The sequence below is a fragment of the Orussus abietinus genome, unplaced genomic scaffold (genome assembly GCF_000612105.2).
Source record: "Orussus abietinus isolate OABI.00-Male unplaced genomic scaffold, Oabi_2.0 scaffold317, whole genome shotgun sequence".
NCBI lineage: Eukaryota > Metazoa > Arthropoda > Insecta > Hymenoptera > Orussidae > Orussus > Orussus abietinus.
Window position 1 is genome coordinate 86,980 of NW_019394661.1, and position 20,324 is coordinate 107,303.

The 20,324-nt window shown below is 39.4% G+C and overlaps 1 protein-coding gene across 1 annotated transcript; it reads right to left on the reverse strand.

Moving 5' to 3' along the window:
* Positions 1–1,714: 1,714 nt before the first annotated feature.
* On the reverse strand, positions 1,715–20,025 carry LOC105702223 (dynein heavy chain 7, axonemal-like). Its single transcript, XM_023432961.1, has 17 exons — positions 19,573–20,025; positions 16,255–16,443; positions 14,447–15,528; positions 13,024–13,215; positions 12,735–12,961; positions 11,040–11,410; positions 10,802–10,982; positions 9,786–10,084; positions 9,399–9,563; positions 9,075–9,315; positions 7,967–8,256; positions 6,067–6,075; positions 5,929–5,955; positions 5,459–5,693; positions 4,986–5,137; positions 3,465–3,746; positions 1,715–1,921 (listed from the first exon to the last, which is right to left on the reverse strand). The coding sequence occupies exons 1-17, from the start codon at positions 20,023–20,025 to the stop codon at positions 1,715–1,717; spliced, it is 4,602 nt and encodes a 1,533-aa protein (XP_023288729.1).
* Between the last annotated feature and the right edge of the window lie 299 nt (positions 20,026–20,324).

The window sequence follows — 20,324 nt, forward strand, 5'->3', positions numbered from 1 at the left end:
TCGCGCAGCATCCCCGCTCGGTCCAGGCGGTCTCTCCCTGGGGATACCCTATCTTCGGCGGCCTCGTCGTGGCGAATTACGCAAATTATCCCAGTATCCGTGTTTCCTGGTGCCGGGTCATGGCGGAGAGCTCGGGAAAGCCGGCTATTTCAAACGCGAGCGAGCGAAGTCGCGCCCGCGCGAGGAAGAGCGCGCTCTTCTGGGCGCGGTGAGAAGGAGCGAGAGGGAGCGAACGGGACGAAGGGGGGTTAGGGAGAGAAGAGAAGAGAGAGAGAGTCGGATGGAAAGGGGAAAAGGCGAAATACGGGGAGAGAGATCAATACGAGGTCGCTAGGCAACGAGCCTCCGGCGATCTCGGTCCGGGTAGACAGGGTGCCGCCACCGGCCCGATCCCACCCCCTCGCCGCGTAAGCCACCCCTCGACCCCCCCGCCACCCGCCGCTCAAGGGAAAATCGGCCGACGAACCTGAAGAACGTAGAAAGTAAGATCACCGGGGCTGCCAAGCCGGGTCGTTGGTCCTCGCGCTTTGGCTACCCCGAAATGGTGTCTTAAGGGGCGCACTTGTGGATTTAAACGCGATTTCGAGGAATTGGTTAGAAGAGGAGAGGGAGAGGAAGATTGACTCTTAGGATGTTCAAGGTAGACGGTTACGTCCGAAGGCGTGAAGGATCATCTGGGATGACAAATCCAGATTTTTGATTCTCGCGGTTTGGCTACTCTGAAATTGTGTCTTAAGGGGTGCATTTGTGGATTTAGACGCGATTTCGAGGAACTGGATATAAGAGGAGAGGGAGAGGAAGATTGACTCTTAGGATGTTCAAGGTAGACGGTTACGTCCAAAGGCGTGAAGGATCATCAGGGATGACAAATCCAGATTTTTGATTCTCGCGGTTTGGCTACCCCGAAATTGTTTCTTAAGGGGCGCACTTGTGGATTTAAACGCGATTTCGAGGATTTGGTGATAAGAGGGGAGAGAGAAAGAGAGAGAGAGATTGAGTCCTAGGAAGCTCAAGGTAGACCCTTGAGTCCCAAGGTGTAAAGGATCATCAGGGATGACAAATCCAGATTTTTGATCCTCGCGCTTTGGCTACTCCGAAATTGTGACTTAAGGGGCGCATTTTGTGGATTTAAACGCGATTTCGAGGAATTGGTTAGAAGAGGAGAGGGAGAGAAAGATTGACTCTTAGGATGTTCAAGGTAGACCGTTACGTCCGAAGGCGAGAAGGATCATCAGGAATAACAAATCCAGATTTTTTATCATCGCGCTTTGGCTACTCCGAAATTGTTCCTTAAGGGGAGCACTTGTGGATTTAAACGCGATTTCGAGGAATTGGTGATAAGAGGGGAGAGAGAGAGTAATTGACTCCTCGGAAGCCCAAGGTAGACCGTTTTACTTCGATTTCTTGATATTATTGTACGAAAACGACACACGGAGTATGCCATTTGGTACAATACCCAATATAACTCGGTATAGCTGTCGATATAAAAACGAACGTCGGCAACGTAGGCATTTAGAAAAATCTTCTTTATCGACGTTGATCAAGTTAATCGACGTGTTTCACTTCACCTTAAGGAAGGTAAAAAGGTAAAGCTCTCGCCAGCTTAAAATGCGTTTGCAAAGCTGAGTAATTCAGTCATTTATTGAAATAATCGAGGTATCAAATTTCGCAAAGTGTTGCAGGATTTCTCCATAACTGCAACCCGTGGCAGCTGTCACTGTGACAGCTGACAAAGCAGCGCCACGCCGCGCATAATCCAGTGCTCCGGTGGCTTCCTGGTCGGAAGCCAAACGGCAATAACAAAATTCGTAGAATGCCCGGTCGTCGAGAGGACCCCTCTTCTCTCGCTGGTTTTATAAACCGGACAAGTGTATGTCGGTCGTTCCTTCACCTCCTCCTTCGTCATGGGCACGAACCAAAGCTGACGGGAATAAAAAGAAATTCTCAAATCAAATAACTTCTACCCCATCAAAGGACATCTTCCCAAAGCCTTCGAGCAGGATTAAATAAATATGAAAAATTAAATAAATATCAGTTTAAATGCAGGCGTTTTACTGTTATTATTATATACGAAATGAATATTGCAAATGCGTACAGTTTGAATAACAAGGTGGAATGTGATTCTTAAGGTGAAGTAAAACCCTTCGCAAATCAATCGATTCGAATTGAGACATTTTTTTTCAAGGTGTATTGGATGGAACAGTCGGAAACTTTGACACGTGACTCGTGAGCACTTAGGAATTATCCTGACACTTTTAAAATTCGGATTTTTGGAAACAATTTTTTAACTTAGCCCTGACCAGAACCACAATGCCATCGCGCTCTCATACTTCGATCGATATCCAATTATTGAAGATTCTAATATGAAAAACGAAAGTGTCGGGACGATTTTATGACAATTTAGAACACTTTGGTAATCGAGAAACTCTCATTTGAACGGGATAAAGACAAAAAAAGTGTCTTTATGCTCTTCTAAGATAAAACGATGATAATACGAGGTCCCGGAGTGAAAATTTAGTTGATCTGGGAATCATAGATGGCGCAGGGGGTCCCTCTGCAGTCAACTAGGGCCTCAAAAACCATGAATTCACGGGATTTCTGGAATTGTACTTCGATTTCTTTATAATTATTCCACGAAAACCACAGATAAAGGGTGTACGGATGGAGTCATTTAGTACAATACTCAATATAATTGTACAAATCTGTCAATGAAAAGCGAACGTCGGCAATTCTTTACCAACGTTGGCGTTTCTTTACCAACGTCGATAAAGTTCCCCAAGGTGTTTCACTTCACCTTAAATAGCAGAGCATGGAACTCGGATTATTTACGTAGATAATAAAATACATAGAAAATATCAACCTAGACGCAATGAAACGTTCCACGTTGCATTCATTTAAAATAACAAGGAACATTATCTTTCGGTAACACAAGATACTTGCATATTACTGATTGTTAGTATATATAAATAGAATAATGAATTTGCTGGAAATGGTAACTGAAGTTTACCCTATTTCTTTTTTAACCATTTGAACACGGAGCCATTTCGACATATGGGCGAAATTCGTCTGACCGTGCAGGCAATATTGGACCAAACGTCGGGCGTCTTTAGGCGCTCTTACAAGGAAGGTACCTGAGGTTTCCCCTTCTGATTTTGTTCATTTTTAAATATGTTATAGAGGACTAAAATCTAAGGGACCCGTTTTTTTGCCGCCAACTTTGAAGCCTGATTTCACCCCCTAAAAGTGTTTATCCGCCGATAAGAAAAAACACGGGTACCTTAGATTTTAGTCCTCTATAACATATTTAAAAATGAACAAAATCGGAGGGAAACACCTCAGGTACCTTCCTTGTTAGTAGCCAAAGGGTTAAAATGCTACCTTGATAATTTAACATGGATATATGAAAGGCTGGAATATGTCGTCTCGAAATCTATAGATAATAAGAAATGAGGTATTCGTCTCACATAGGGCATGGTTTCCTGCAGGACTTTAGGGAACGACTCGTTCAAGGCCATGGTCTCCATGTCGAAGCGAGCCCCGTCGAGGAAAAGCCCGTAAACGTAGATTCCATCCTCTGGGGGTTTCACGAAGGCGGTCTCTTTTAGAGGTACGAAATCGTAAATCAAGAGATCGATCGGGATGGAGTATTTCCTGGCGTAGTTTTGACGAGCCCCGGTCAAAAAGGCCTGGGTAAAGTAAAAGCCAGATATCCAAAAAACTGGAGGTGGCCCGCGCTCTAGCCAATCCTGAAAATCATCCACATTTGAATCGATCCAATCATTTCCGAAAAAGCACTTTGCCACCAATCAGATAAAGTAAGAACCATCGGAACAAATAAAAATAACATAAAAATAATATTAATAGTTGTCTACAGTTACGTAAATAACAATGATGTTTAAATATACCGCTTTACCCTGAGGAAAAAATGTCATTGAATTTGAATTGATATTTGAATCGATCCAATCATCTCCAAAAAAGCACTTTGCCACCAATATAGATAAAATAAAAACCATCGGAATGGATAAAAATAACATAAAAATAATATTAATAGTTGTCTACAGTTACGTAAATAACAATGATGTATAAAGATACCGCTCTACCCTGAGGAAAAAATGTCATTGAATTTGAAGTGACATTTGAATCGATCCAATCATTTCCGAAAAAGCACTTTGCCCCCAATTTTTGCCACCAATACAGATAAAATAAAAACCATCGGAATGGATAAAAGTAACATAAAAATAATATTAATAGTTGTCTACAGTTACGTAAATAACAATGATGTATAAAGATACCGCTTTACCCTGAGGAAAAAATGTCATTGACCCAAAGAAATATTTCTTTGAATAGTAACAACGAAATATATTGTTAATTTAAAGAATCATTATTTGACTCAAACTCGAATAATTTAGATGCAACATTTCTCGGAATTATGACAATTTATTTGAGCCTATTTGATTCGAATTATTCTTTGAATTAACAAAATATTTCTTTGGTTCAACCCACCAAACACGGTTATGTAACAATGATATAACCGGTACATAACGTTTGTAACATGTAACGTAATATACACATATCAAAAAGTAAGATATGTATTACTACTTCCTCCGCAGCTATATAACGCTGTTATAAAACGAATAATGTAACGTGTACATAACATATCGGTAACATGTTATATGTTATGTTAATATTATATAACTGCAATGCTTACAAATTTGTAACAATGAAGTTTGTAACAATGTGCCGAAAGGTAATAATTCGACGTTATATGATATTAATGTACCTTTTGAATAACTATCATTACATATCATGTTATTCCAGTGTTATGGAACTGTAACATAGTGTGTGTGGTGGGAATGAATTCTTTCCTCAAGGTACTTTTTATATGCAAACGTCATATTATGAAACAGAAATAGTACATGTTCTTTTAGGGAAACGTGTATTATTTTTAATTAGAAATGTTAGCATAAAATGAGACAACTTTTCACCTGAAGAAACTGTAGCCTTCGTAAAAAATCATGCACATAGCTGCCAAGAGGCTTTAACGATGGATATGAACTCTTTTTCCAAAGATTTGGAATTCTTCCAGTGATAATCGACGCATATACTTCTTCCAACTCCCAGTTCATAACGATGAATCCTAAAATAGTAGACAGAAATTATAAAAAAAAAAAAGACGTACAAGAAAAAGTACCGAAATTTAGAACATTCCAAAAACAATATATTCGTCTCACCGATCAAAGTACTGAAAGATTATCAAATTCTAGAGCATATAAACATTATGAAATATTACAAAACATAAAACAACTACGGGACAATATATAATTAGAAATTATATGTACTAAAGAATAAATTTACATATAACTAGAAAATAAGAATAAAGAATAAATTCAATGATTTTCTTCCCTGAATGTTCGCAACTTCGTTTGCATGCATTCAATTTTTAAGTGCTACATGATACCTTTTATCGCGTTCTGAACATTCAAGAGACTGCTTCTTACTGTCTGCAAAAGCTTGTTGAACCTCCCCATCTCTTGAACCAAGACGGTGTTCATACTTTGTTTATACGAAGTTGGATATTTTTCAATAGCTAGAACGAGATCGTAGTCTCGTGGCAGCTTCGATAGGATGTCTTCAGCAACTTCATAAACAATATCGTCAGGAGATTTTCCTTCCCTATCCGCAGCGGCAGTGTCCTGAAATATTAATGAAAGGTTGAAAAAAGAAATGTTAAAAAGACAATTTTTTTTATCGACCAATCGTTTACATTTTTAAAGGCCTTTTTAATTTTAGAAAGTCACATGAGACCATACCTAGTTAAATTAAATTACCTTCAACTGCCTCTTCAGCAACTATGTTAGCAGCGTGGAAAAAAAGTATTAATATTAATGCACGAACTCGCATAAAAAATCAATTTAATAATTTACATGCCCATTTTACCTTCAGTGTCCACAAATCCTATTGCCGAAGCGATGGAAACAAACGATCAATTAATTTCTCCCCGCGCGATCAACTCGTTATTATGAAATCATAATTAATACAGCACTGGTTTATGTAAATTTAGCTTACCAGTCGATCCTAGGACGCAGCGGAATTATGAATCATTCATTAATTATAATATCGCAGTCGCTCTACATACTAAAAAGTCACAGTTTCGGTATTGCGCATGATTACCGATTGTTCGTTAAATGGAAACAATGAGGTGCTTTGTTATTGCGTATTCTTTTCACAGTATATAATTATTATCCCGACAATTATTGAAACCATTTGCTTCTTTTACTTTTTATCGTGAGAAAAAATAAAACCACGTGGTCTATCCTTTTTCTCATTTCTCGTGATACGCGTTGAATGTAGCTTGCAAAATAGAGTTTTATTTATCAACTAGCAGATGAAGTAGGCGTCACAGAGATTTCGTAAAAAACTCAGAAGACAAAAACTCTTAATCAAGACTAAAACGCCTGAAATATTTATTAGGAAGAGCTTCCGTCGTGACGTTTAAAAGCTCTCATCAAAAGGATGTTTTTAAGCGGTGCTTTTAAAGGATTATTTCTATCAGGGCCATGTTCTCCGAAGAGACGAACATTTCGTAATAATCCTTTTCTCAATATGGAAACATTGAGTTAAGGGGATGTGAAAGTGGCACACGAAAGCTCAATCGTTCATAAAACTTTTCTACAAACTGGATGTCTCAAATCGTTTCATACATTAAAACGTGAATATGGAGACCCTAAGATAGGTCCTGAAACTCGCGAAATTTTATTTTTTATAAACTATTTTTAAAATACCTATAAACAAATTACAAAAGAATTGAAATTTCATGAGTTTCAGGACCTTCCTTATAGTTTTCCTATTCACGTTGTAAAGTTTCAAACTATTCGGTAAACTGAATTGGGAGAAAAGTATTATAAACGCCACTTTCACATCACCTTAAATGAAATCTTCTCTTTAACCCTTTTAGTGCCGGGCGAAAAAGAGGTGCTTATGCGAAGATAACCGGCCGAATTTTACGATTTTACTAGGATTTGGAAAAAGGCTCATAAAAACCAAACGAAAAGCAATATTTACATAATTCAAAAAGTAGGGTATTAAGGACAAAATAGAGAATAAAACGGTGACGCTAATGTTTCTATATTCATTGAAAATTACATAAGTAACAGAGGTATAAGTGATCAAAAGAAAAAAAAGAAAAATTGAGTTCTCCGTTTCAAAACGTAATTGCACATAGGAAAAGTCATCTTTTTATCATAAATTTATATAGACCGTTTATTGCAAAGTATATACTTTAAATTTCCAATATATTTTTTAACAAAATAAGTAATATTACACAAGAAACATAAAAAATAACTCCAAGGCACATGGTAGGCGCCGGACGGATTATCTCATCCGAAACAAGTAATTGTTATAGGTTATAGGTTGTTATAGGTAGGTTATAGGTTGTTATAGGCGTTGTTGTATCGTTATTTTAATTCTCTCGTAACGAAATTAGACTATTTATAACGTATTATAAATTTATTTTGAGATAGAGATCTCTCGCAAAGCGAATAGTAAAGCGGTACAAGGTGCGGGCCGATATATCGGCTCTGGCACTAAAAGGGTTAAATACCGTCAAAATAAACAATAGAACTGATATAAAACCTAAAATGTGTATAATCCTATCGTAAACTGCTCAACTTTTTAACGTTTCATGGGGTAAGTATACACTTTTAGAGACGAACATTTCGTAATCATTTTTTTCTCAATATAGAGACATTGAGTTAAATGAAAACTTCTTTATAAATACAGTCAAAATAAATAATAGAACTGATATAAAACCTAAAATGTATATAATTCTATCGTAAACTGCTCAACGTTTTTACGTTTCATGGGGTAAGTATACACTTTTAATAAAATATATTGAACAGAGGAAAGTAGTATTATACACTGTTAAAGTGCAAAATGAAATTAGTTCCACTTTTTACGTGCAGATTACCTGGGTTAAAAGAATCGATGCGAACATCAATTCCGTCTCTTGTTGGTCCTTTATTATATCCGCATTTTCGTTCATCCCGAAAACGCTCGGCTGGGTGGCCATTGGCAACGACTTGACATATTCAAGAAACTCTTCATGTTTGGACACTTGGGGTACATAGTATATACCACTATCGTCGAATAAATAATCAGGATCGGAAACGACGTCTTCGCAATAAAATTTCCCCAGAATAGTGATCAGGGTCCTCCTGTCCCATTCATCGGTGACTCGTCCTCCGTAATTACACTCCCCTTTAAATGAAAAAAAAATACTATTAACATATATTTGTACTCGAAACACAAATATTCAATTTGTACATTAAAATATAGCATTTGAGATGTGTTGAAGATATAATTATAAAAAGCTAGAAATGAAGAAGTGGTAAAATAAGTTTCGGTAGAAAGAAAAATATGTCATCCATATTTTTCTTTTTACGCATAGCAAAGAGTGCACTGTTAAACAAATTATCGCAATTTTGAAACATTGTTTTTATATTTTATTCAGAGATGGTGTACTAATTTTATTTATATACTTCGTACACATACGTTATACACAAGTGCATTTATTTTTCTACGGAATTTCAAAACATTATGAATTTATTTAGAATTTTATATTAAATGTATACTAAATCACTAAACTTTATACTTGTACTACAATTTTATGTACTAAAAGCGTATGAATTTTATGAATATTTTTAACAGTGTAGGTGATATAAGAGACTAGGGCATCTTCTGAGACATATTAAAAACAAAGGTTATAAAAAAGGCGGTAGAGGTAATTCTAAACTAGACTATTGCTTGCAAATAATCAGGAGGGCAGGACGTAGGATTTTTAGAAAAAATGTTAATTATATAATAAATTAAAGTTAGTTCAACGTAGGAAAAGATGAAGATGCGTGTTTAATCAATCTTCGGACTGAGAACCTTATAATGATAACAAGCACACTGATATAACCTATTGGATAAAATGAGTAATTAGAAATATTGCATTTTCTTTCTCAGAACACTCTGCAATTGACATTACTTACTATTGACCCTGTACTATGACAAATGAAGGATAATAAATTTACCTGTAAGATACTTCAATGCAACGAACTGCACATCGTCGTACTGATCAAGGAACATCTTCAGTTGCAGGACACTGATGCGTAAGTCAGTTTCGTTAAACTCGTAGGCATTGTTCCACCCGATGGCTCCGAATTTCCTCCGTTCCTGGACGATCGCGTGAAAGAAAGCGAGAGCAAATAACAGCTTCTTGAAGGAGTCTTTCTGTTTAGAGGACTCAAAGAACTCCTCGTCGCAAATGGGATCCTGCGAGGTGAGAAACATAAAATGAGCGAATCTTCCCAGGAATTGGGGATCCTCATGACTGATCCTAAAGTGCACCCTCGCACCTGAAGAAAGGACCTCGTGATGTTCGACCGAAGTCCTTTGGGTGGCTCGTTTGTCATCTTTACTCCGTTCTGCAGGACACTGACAGGAAAATGATCCGCAGGGTAGCTGGTCAGCCAGAGCCGGAAATCAGGGTGAACCGTATCCGGGGTAAAATTCTCGCAAATCTAATAAAAAATTCCTAATCAAATGCCATACAAAAATGAACAGAAGATTCTGAAAGAAATATCCAAGAAAAGTGGTTTAATTAACAAACTGCCAATCACCGTCTCGTGTATAATGAATGCGTTCAATTCCTGAATTCACAGTTGTCCACTGTTTAACCGTTGATATTTATTAATAATTTCATTAAATATTAAGGAAAGGTCTCGAGATAATCGGCAACGTACCTTCTCCAGGACGGGCATCCAACTTTTTGCGAGGTGGCAATTTTGCAGGACAACCCAGGTGCCGTTTTTTACACCTTCGTCGATCAATTTGACAGCTATCGGACCCTGACCTTGCCCTAGAGACAAGGAGAATAATCTGTTAGTCCCGTATCCTTGGTCGTCGGCAAATTTAAGGAGAATCGCCGTGGGGTCGGCTCCAGGAGTCAGGACGAATATCAAAGGTATGCAACAATGAGAATCGGCATACGAAGAGGCCAAATCAAATGGCGGGGATTCAACAAACTGTCTTCCCAATTCATCTGAAAACGGAATAAACATTTTGTCATTGTAAATCCAAGTAACAGGGAATTCTTCCCGAATGAAGAAACTTTTAAGGTGAAGTGAAACACGTCGAGGAACTTGATCGACGTCGGGAAAAAAGATTTTTCGAAATACCTACGTTGCCAACGTTCGTTTTTATATTGACAGCTGTATCGAATTATATTGGGTATTATACTAAATGCCATACTCCACCTGTCGTTTTCGTACAATAATTATAATGAAATCGAAGTAAAACTCCAAAAATCCCCTGAATTCATGGTTTCTGAGGCCCTAATTGACTGCAGAGGGACCCCCTGCGCCATCTGTGATTTCCAGATCAACTAAATTTTCACTCCGAGACCTCATATTACCATTGTTATAGCATGGCAGCACATAAGATACTACTTTTGCCTTTATGCCATTCAAATGCGACTTTATCGATTACCAGAGTGTTCTAAATTGTCGTAAAATTGTCCTGGCACTTTCGTTTCTCATATTACAACCTGAAATAATTGTATATCTATTGAAATATGAGAGCACGGCGCCATTTTGTTCTGGTGATGTTATCCCAGTGTTATGCAATTGTAACATAGTCTGTTTGGTGGGTCAGTTAGAAGATTTGGTCTCTACCGACATTGATTAAGTTTCTCATCGGCTTTCGCTTCACCTTAAACGTTTACAGGGGGATATTCTCATTAACAATGTGGGTTATCCACCTTCAACAAAGTTTTGAACGGCAGGGACGACCTTGTCGGGCCTGATGCACCTCAACATAAGCATCTTCTCGAACCTGCTTAGTTGATTAAAGCGACCAGGAAAATCAACGTTGTAAGGTTCTTTATGATCGAAAATCATCCTCCAGTGATCAGTATCCTTGACGAACGAGTCTTTAAGTCCCTGAAGACATGAATGCCTGTTAAGTCTCGAAGTGGGACCAGCTGGAGAACATTATACCTCGAAGCCAGGAACGTCTTCGAGGCGGCAAAGCTCGTCCCAGGATTTAACTGGCAGCCATTTGGTAGGGTTGGGGTACGGATTGTCCAGGCCAACTCCTCCGGTCAGCAGAAACATCCACTGGGTCATGGACACCTTTCCCTGCTTGTCCAATAAATTCACCGTCAGGATCAGGGAGAACAGGAGCTTGTCCTTCTCGAAGAGAGACCTGCAGATGTTGACATAGAGCGAGTACGTGAAGAACTTGATGAGGTCCTTGATGCGCTGTTGGACGTCTTCGACGGGAGCGGTGTTCTCAATGGTGCTCTTGAAGAGATTCACGAACCAAACCAGAGAGTACTGGTACATAGGGTCGATATTCGCTAGAACAGCTAAAGAAAAAATACCCAAAATTATTATATCCGAACACATTCATGGATCATTTCTCGACTTTCTATAAACAAAATCTCCAGGCAGATAGCTCAGTGACGCATATTGATGTTGAGGTGTAGTGAAACACCTAGAGGAACTTGATCAACGACGGTAAAAAAGGTTTTTCTAAATACGTACGTTGCCGACGTTCGTTTTTATATTGACAGCTGTGTCGAATTATATTGGGTATTGTACTAAACGGCATACTCCACCTGTCGTTTTCGTACGATAATTATGAAGAAATCGAAGTGAAACTTCAGAAATCCTCTGGATTCATGATTTTCCTGAGGCTCTAATTGGCTGCAGAGGGACACCTCGCGCCATCTGTGATTTCCGTGTCAACTAAATTTTCACTCCGAGACCTCATATTATCTTCGTTTTAATGTAGTAACGCATAAGACACTTTTTTTGCTTTTGTCCCGTTCAAATGCGAGTTTATCGATTACCAGAGTGTTCTAAATTGTCGTACAATTGTCCTGAATCTTTCGTATATCATATTAGAGCCTTCAATCATTGTATATCGATCGAAATATGAGAGCGCGACGCCATTTTGGTTCTGGTCTGGAGTGTCGAAAAATTTTGTTCAAAAATCCAAATTTTGAAAGTGTCAGGATAATTCCTAGGTGCTTACGAGTCATGTGCCAAAAGTTTGGACAGTTTGATCCAATACCCTTTGAAAAAAAGTGTCTTAATCGAAACGACTGATTTGAAGGGGGTTTCACTTCACCTTAATCATTTTCCAGGCATCAACAACTGTCAACCCTTTAAGCCACTAACTAATTAGGCATGATTCTTCCTTAATTTTATAAGAGGAACACTGATCCGTAGTTCGGTCCCAATGTTGAAAAAGACAAGTGTTAATAGGAAGATTTTGAAGGAAAAGATCATTTTTCGGACAATTAGGCCAAAATACCGAATTTTATGAAGTAGGATCAAATAGGCTTCATCCATTTCTAAGTTTCAGCAATTAAGTTCCAGGAAGCTCCTTTAGTCGGAAACTAATTACCCCAAGATCTTTCATTAAAGGTAGATGAGGAACACTGATCCGGAATTCGGTTCCAATGTTGAAAAAGAAAAGAGTTAGTACGGTGATTTTGAGGAAAAAGATCAATCTTCGGACAACTAGACCAAAATACTGGATTTTATAAAATAGGATCTAATAGGCTTCACCCATTTCTAAGTTTTAGCAATTAAGTTCCAGGAAGACTCCTTCAGCCGGGAACTAATTACCCCAAGATCTTTCATTAATGCTAGATGAGGAAATATTGGTCCACGGTTCGGTACCGATGCTGAAGAAGAGAACAGTCGAATAAACGGCGATAGGTAAGTACTGCTGCCTGGCTTCATCGATCGACTTCTCCGTGACCTCGGCAGCAGCCTGCTTGGCTTGGATTTCATTGGACAACGTCTTCGAGGAGCTGAGCACCCCGATAGCCGATTCGTCCTCCAGGATGTTTTCGTCAGACGCCGAAAGGACCTGTAGAATCCTATCTTCTATCTCTTTCAGCATCCTGAAAGCACCATGAAATCATATATGGTTCATGTTTCTAAAAGCTTCGACCGAAGCACCCACTTTTTGTTCGTAGCTCCCTGGATGATCAGCTGATTCTTCTCGTGCTCCAGATCCGGCTTCTCTTTTGCCACCACAATGCCTAGGAGTTGATCTTCGAGGCCGACTGGAGTGATCATGAAGTTCAGCAAAACAACCTTTACCGCCACCTCGGGGAGGTAATGAGGATTGCGCAATTTCGTCGTAATGTAGAAACTGAAAAGAATTTAAGTGTCTTTATTATTTTGTTCAACCTGTATTGAAACGTACTCCAAGTGTAAGTCACGCCCGAAATGTTACGTTTATCGCTCATTAGTATCCTTTGTAGATAGCAAAAGTCTGGAAAGATTGCTTAAACAGAAATTTAAAAAACAAACTTTGTGGTTCAATATTGCTTGCACGCCCTGATGAAATTCGCCCGTACGTCAAAAGTGTCTTTCTTATTTTGTTTAACCTGTATTGAAACGTACTCCAAGTGTAAGTCACGCCCGAAATGTTACGTTTATCGCCCATTAGTATCCTTTGTAGATAACAAAAGTCTGGAAAGATCGCTTAAACAGAAATTTAAAAATCAAACTCTGTGGTTCAATATTGCTTGCACGCCCTGATGAAAGTCGCCCGTACGTCAAAAGGGCTTAGTACTCAAAGGGCTAAGCATTTGCTATTCGATTCTCTATGGCAGGCAAATATTTCGTAATTAATATTGATTGTACAAGATGGGCCTTTTATTTGCTTTAGACCTATCTTTGGAATAACTTTTTATTCCATGCATCAAATTTCAAAAACTGTTTTTGTTTGAAAGCTCAGTCTACCCCAAATCGATTATTATAAAGTTTCCCAAAGACAACTTGAAAATCTGAATTTATACGGATCTTGTTTCTTATCGTTCATCATTTTTAAATTTTACGTTTATAAATTATCTTTGAGAAAAATGACTTTTGATACTTTTTTTTTTTCAATTGAAATCCTTCATGTCAAGATAAATTATCTACGGGAAAAGTTTGTACCCATTCGACTTGCTATAAACTGAGCTTTCAAACAAGAAGAAACTCTTGAAATTTGGGGCACACAGTAAAAATGTATTGAAAAATTGGATTTGAAACGAATAAAAGGCCCACTCTGTACTTCGTACCCGCACACCTCTCTGCGCATATTTCCCGAAAAAGGGAACCGAAAAAAATCTCTAAAACAAATAAACAAAATTTCGAAAATCTAAAAATCTAAAAATCTAAAAATAGCAGGGTCCATTTATATCCAAGACATTTCCCGAGGTCTGGAAAGTGGTATCGCAATGTCCTTGGTACATCATGAGGCATTTGCTACCTGGTCCCCTGGAATAGCAAGTACTTCACGATTAATGTTTCCCGGCACATTTGTCCTCGGAAAGAAAAATCCGCGGCGCTCGCTAAACCTTTCGGATTCCGCGCTTATCTAGGAGACAAACTACCGAAACTTATCGCTGTACTCGACGACGGAGTCGCCGAGTTTGATGCACAATGCGCCCTGGGCCCTGAAGGTTTGCATCAGCAAGAGAGGCTCCAGAGCGGCGTCGAGCTCCTCCCCGACGTTCTCCAGCAGGACCGGTTGTCCAAATTGGATGGCGTTCTCGAGGATCCTCATGTAATCCGCCTGAACGAGCCTGATAACGTGTAAATTGGCCTCCTTCTCCATGTTCTTCACCCATTTGTTGGCCTGTCCCTGGGGGTCGATCATCAGCGGCCACCGCCTGGAGTTGGTCACGATGATGCCGTTGTCCACGGAGAAGGGGTCGCTGGGAAGCCCGAATATGTTCCAGGACCTGATGAGCACCTGGTCCCCGAGTACCTGGACCAGTTGGAAGTCCTCCGTGCAATGCACCTGCAGCCTTTTACATATCTTTATCCAGTTCCTCAGCTGCTGCTGGCGAAACTGCATGGTGAAGACGCCGAGGTAGGCGACGATCCCGGACCCGATCAGGACATCTCCGGTCAACTGGAGATACAGCTTCCCGAGGTTCTTCGCAGTTTCCGACCACCTATTGTACTCTCCACCCAGACCGCCTATCAGCTCCTCGGCCCTCCTCAGTTTTTTCTCGCAGGCGTCTACCTCGTCGGTCATGGCTTGGTAATCCGCCCTTCTCTGTTCCAGCAGCTCCTCCAGCTTAGTGAGTCTATCTTGGACCTCCTTTAGCTGGGCCCTTTTCACTTCCAGCTGGGCCATGGCCTCGGCATAGGTGGACTCGGCCTTGGCCAGGGCCCTCTTCTTCGGGGCCACCTCTCGGGCCACCACGTCGTACTCCGAAAGGGCGAACACCCATTTGCAGAGACCCTCGCAAGCCGTCGAGGCATTCCTGATCTTGTCCGGGTCGAAGTTCGGGTTCGTTAGGATCGACGTGCGGATCTTGGTGATGATCCTCTCAGGGATGTTGTCTTTATCGAAGGTTAGGAGGGATTCTAGGAATTTCATGTCACCCAGGAGTCTTAAGGAGGGCTTCCAGTAGTCCTCGACCATCCTACCCCCTTCGCCAGGAACCCGGTCCGGCTTTGCGTCCTGTTAAATTTTCAATTTGTACTACAAGGTTGAACGGATAAATAAGATATAGGTGAGAGGGGTCCACGATTAAGCATCAAAGTCTGTATGCCAGGGTTTACGTCGGCTGTTCTTGGGGACAGCGAGATCCAGAGTAAGGCTTCAGGTGATATGAAAGGGTCATTCCATACATATAAATCATCAAAATAAAACTTTTCTCCAAACTGGGTGCACCGAATTATTTGAAACCCCAGCACATGATTATGAAGGCCCTAAGGAAGAACGCGATGCTCGTGATATTTCGTCTTTAAAAAAAAATTTTCTATTTAGCCTAGACTAGAACCAAAATCACATTTTTGTGTGAAAATTAAATTTCACGAGCACCACGTTCTTCCTCAGGGCCGCTATAATGACGTGTTAAAGTTTCAAATGATTCGGTGCACCCAGTTCGGATAAAAATGTTATAAATATTTTTACGTTTACGTAGAATCACCCTTTAATATCACGTTAATAGTTTGTATCGTGTTATGTGTGATACCGAAATGTCATAGCTACCGCGAGAGACGATAACTCTAATTTGAAAACTTTAGTGTTCACGATACAAATCACTCCACTTATTTTGAATTTTTCGAGGAAGTCTTAAATATAAATCTTTCAGGGAACGTACCGCATGAAATATTTTTAGTTTTGCGCCATTTTAGATTCTACAATACTTTGTATTGGAGAACTTTGAGAAACTGGGGATACCTTCAATATGCATATGGCCTCCATGACGAGCTTCACTCCTGCTGGAGGATTCTTCATGGTCTTCACTATTTGGATGTCCTGAGGGGTCAAGGTGTTCAAGGCGGCATTGGCAGCGTTCAGAATTGGCATCACTTGTTGCAAATCGGCGTCGCATTCCGTCCTTATAGACTCGGCTTCGTCAGCCACGGCCTTGAATGGATCAATGCATTATCTTCATCGAAATACCATTAAGGTGAAGTGAAACACGTCGAGGAACTTGATCGACGTCGGTAAAAAAGGTTTTTCTAAACACCTACGTTGGCGACGTTCATTTGTATATCGACAGCTGTGTCGAATTATATTGAGTATTGTACTAAATGGCATACTCTATATGAGCCGCTCTGAGTGCACACATTGATTAACTCCATAAAACAAAAAGTTGAGAAATGCGATGAAGTAATGTAGATTCTTTTTTAAAATTCCTATTATAATATAACTTCAAATATATAATGTAGAATACATCAATACAGTTATAGTTTTCATCTAACGGTATATAAAATTAATAAGAAAGAATAGCCAAAAAATAATCGTCTGCATTTTATATCGACAAATGTTTTTGCAGGTATTAAATTTCCTCCCCTATTCCTGTATGCCAAACCTTTTGTTCCGTTATGCTTTTGTAAATTTCGTGCCCATTTATCAGGATTACGACTTCTTTTCCTCCCAATCGATGTGTTTGTTGGGGAATTTGTACCGTTGCAATCGGATGAATCCGAGAAACACGATAAACGTCTTCTTGCCCCAGACTTTCTGCTGATAAATCGTATTGAAGAATCATCCCTGCTTTCCACATCCACATTGTTATTAGTTTCACTCATCTTGATTATAACGGTATAATATTTAGTTCTTTAAAAACAATCAGGGAGTAATGTTGAAAAGACCAAAAAATATGTAGTCCGTGTAATATTGGTGAAGTATACTGTAACATTCAGCGTCAGAGATCACCGTTATACTAACTACCGTCTGCATTGCGCTTCTTTCTATCTGTTTGCTGATGCGATTTTATTACTCATATTGTTGAAAGGGGGAAAGCATCTTCGGCTGTTTAAAAAAAAAAGCGTCGATGTACGACCGCAACAGATAATCCGATAATACTATACTGCCAGGTATTCGTCTACGATTTACGTTAGAGGATGGAGTTAATCAAAATGGCTTCTGAAATAAATTACTTATTATTCAATGCCCAACAAAATTTTGCCGTTTAATGGTGTTAATCTCTATTAATTAGGAAAGATATTATAAATATAAAAAGTTATGACTATACCAAGTGCTTTGACACCTAAATTTAAGATTTTTCAAAAAGTGGGGTTAGTCAATGTGTGCACTGAGCGGCTCATATGTCGTTTTCGTACAATAATTATAAAGTAATCGAGGTAAAACTCCATAAATCCCCCGAATTCATGGTTTCTGAAGTCCTAATTGACTGCAGAGGGACCCCCTGCGCCATCTGTGATTTCCAGACCAACTAAATTTTCACTCCGAGATCTTACATTACTATCGTTTTAGCATAGCAGCGCATAAGACACTTTTTTGCCTTTATTCTGTTCAAATGCGAGTTTATCGATTACCAGAATGTTCTAAATTGTCGTATAATTGTCCCGATACTTTCGTTTCTCATATTAGAGTCTTCAATAATTGGATACCGATCGAAATATAAGAGCTCGGCGCCATTTTGGTTCTTATCTGGGATAAGTTACAAAATTTTTTCTGCAAATCCAAATTTTGAAACTGTTAGGATAATTCCTAGGCGCTCACGAGTCACGTGTTCAAAGTTTCAGACGGTTCTATTCAATACCCTTGAAAAAAGTGTCTTATTCGAATCGACTGATTTGAGGGGGAGTTCCTTTACCTTAAGATGATATGATAGTATCATTCCATAGATCAGAACGTCAAGATATTTATAAAACTTTTCTCTCAAACTGGGTGTACCGAATCATATGAATCATTAACATGTGATCATGAAGAGCCTAAGGAAGAACGCGATTCTCGAGAAATTTCATTTTTCGAAAAAGTAACTTTTTTATTTATCCTAGACTAGTTCCAAGATTACATTTTTTTGTAAAAAATAAACTTTCACGAGCAACGCGTTCTCTCTTGGGGCCTCCATAATCACGTGTTAAAGTTTCAAATAATTCTGTGCACTTAGTCTGGAGAAAAGTTTTATGTTCTAACGTTTCATATGTATAGAGAATGACCCTTTCATATCACCTTAACCCTTTAACTACGGCAAATTTGACCGTGGAGCTGTACCGCTTCTACGGATAGTTCGACCGCTAAGTGCTCGTATTTGATATGAATACGATAATCATATGTCGTTTTGAATCCATGAGAATAAAGGGGGCTCCTGTAGTGGCACTTTGTAAAAAAATATCGATCACCACTTTAGTAACGATTCATTAAAAAAAAAACATCAGGCAGACGGAAGCAGCATAGTGGTGCTTCGTAACTAATTGTAAGAGGTTAAGGTGATGCGAAAGGGACATCCGAGAAGTCTCGTTTATGAAACTTTTCTCCAAAGTGGTTATACCGAATCGTTTGAAATCTTACCACTTGAATGTGGAGGCTCTAAAGAAGATCCTGACATCCATAAAATTTCAATACTTTAAAAACTCGTTTATAATAATGTATTTAATTTTTGTTTAAGAAATGAAATTTCACGGTTGTCAGGACCTTCCTTAGGAGCTCCACATTCACATGATATAGTTTCAATCGGTTTGGTATAACCCATTCGGAGAAAAGTTTCATCAACTATTTACCCCTCCACATGCCGCTTTCATATCATCTTAAGGAGATGTGAAAGTGGCATCCGAAAGGTCAATCGTTTATGAAACTTTTCTACGAACCGGGTGTACCGAATAGTTTCAAGCTTTACAACGTGAACGCGAACGCTGTAAGGAAGGTCCTTACCCTAATAAAATTTCATTTTTTCTAACAAATTTTGAAAATATCTATAAACAGATTTTCATAAAGATGAATATTTCTATGTGTCAGAACCCTCCTTACAGTCTCCATATTCACACTATCTAGTTTGAAATGATTCGGTACACCCAGTTTCATAAACGAGGCCCCTTTGACGCCACTTTCACATCACCTTAATGACTCCTTAATCTTCAGGAAATTTACCACACCCTCCTATGTATCAATAATTAAATATAAATTAACTTATTCAAAACCAACGACGTATCACGGGATGACCCCTCAAGATATCATTATCAACGTTTTAAAAAAAGGTGGTTCACTTTATACAAATAGTGAAATATTGAGTGACCCTTTGGATACCTTCGCAGCCTCTTCGTCTTTCTGTACGATTTTCGCGATGGCCTCCACCTCCTGGCTCTCCGACTGGACGCTGAGGAGCATCGCTTCGACATCCTTGGCAGCTTCTATCAACTTGGGCTGCAGAGCTACCAAGGTGTCCTGCATTTTCCCTACTTGCCTGTGGGTTCCATCCAGCTTCCCCAGGCCGGCCTCGTACCTTCTCTTCCCTTCCAGGACCTCCCCTCGCTTGCGCGATAAGAGCTCCTTGAAGGTATTTATCAGCTCCAGATACGAGGTCGGAGTGACGTAATTGTGCCTCCTGGCTCTCACCAGGAACTCCTCCGAAAGGTCCTGGCTCGATGTGTGGAAGTACTGGCACATCTCGATGCAGGCGTCCCTCTCGCGACCCGGAAGCTCGATTTCTCCCAGAAACCTGATGAACCGTTTCCGCGATATAGGATCTCGGATACCCATTACGATCTAATTGCTACACCCTGACGTTTCAAATTAAACCGAGTTTGATTGGAATTTTATCTTACACCGAAAGAAGAAAACCACTATCTACCCCGTTAAGATGATATGAAAGGCGCCGGGAAATTTAATTCACGTCGATAAAACACAATTTCTCGATACCCTTTTTGGTGGTAATGCCGTTTTGAATACTCAAAGGGGAACATAAGCCTCGTTATCGACATTTATATTTATGTGGAAGCCTTTTATAGTCTAAGTTGAGAATTATACCAAATGAAACGTTCCATGTGTCATTTTGATAA

Excerpts from the sequence above, each read along its gene's own strand:
- LOC105702223 (XM_023432961.1), bottom strand. The coding sequence starts at position 20,025 with ATGGGTATCCGAGATCCTATATCGCGGAAACGGTTCATCAGGTTTCTG. Across the intron at positions 11,411-12,734 it reads TGTTCTCTTCTTCAGCATCG|CTGTTCTAGCGAATATCGAC; the intron begins GTACCGAACCGT and ends TTTTTTCTTTAG. Across the intron at positions 3,747-4,985 it reads GAAGGCTACAGTTTCTTCAG|GATTGGCTAGAGCGCGGGCC; the intron begins GTGAAAAGTTGT and ends GATGATTTTCAG.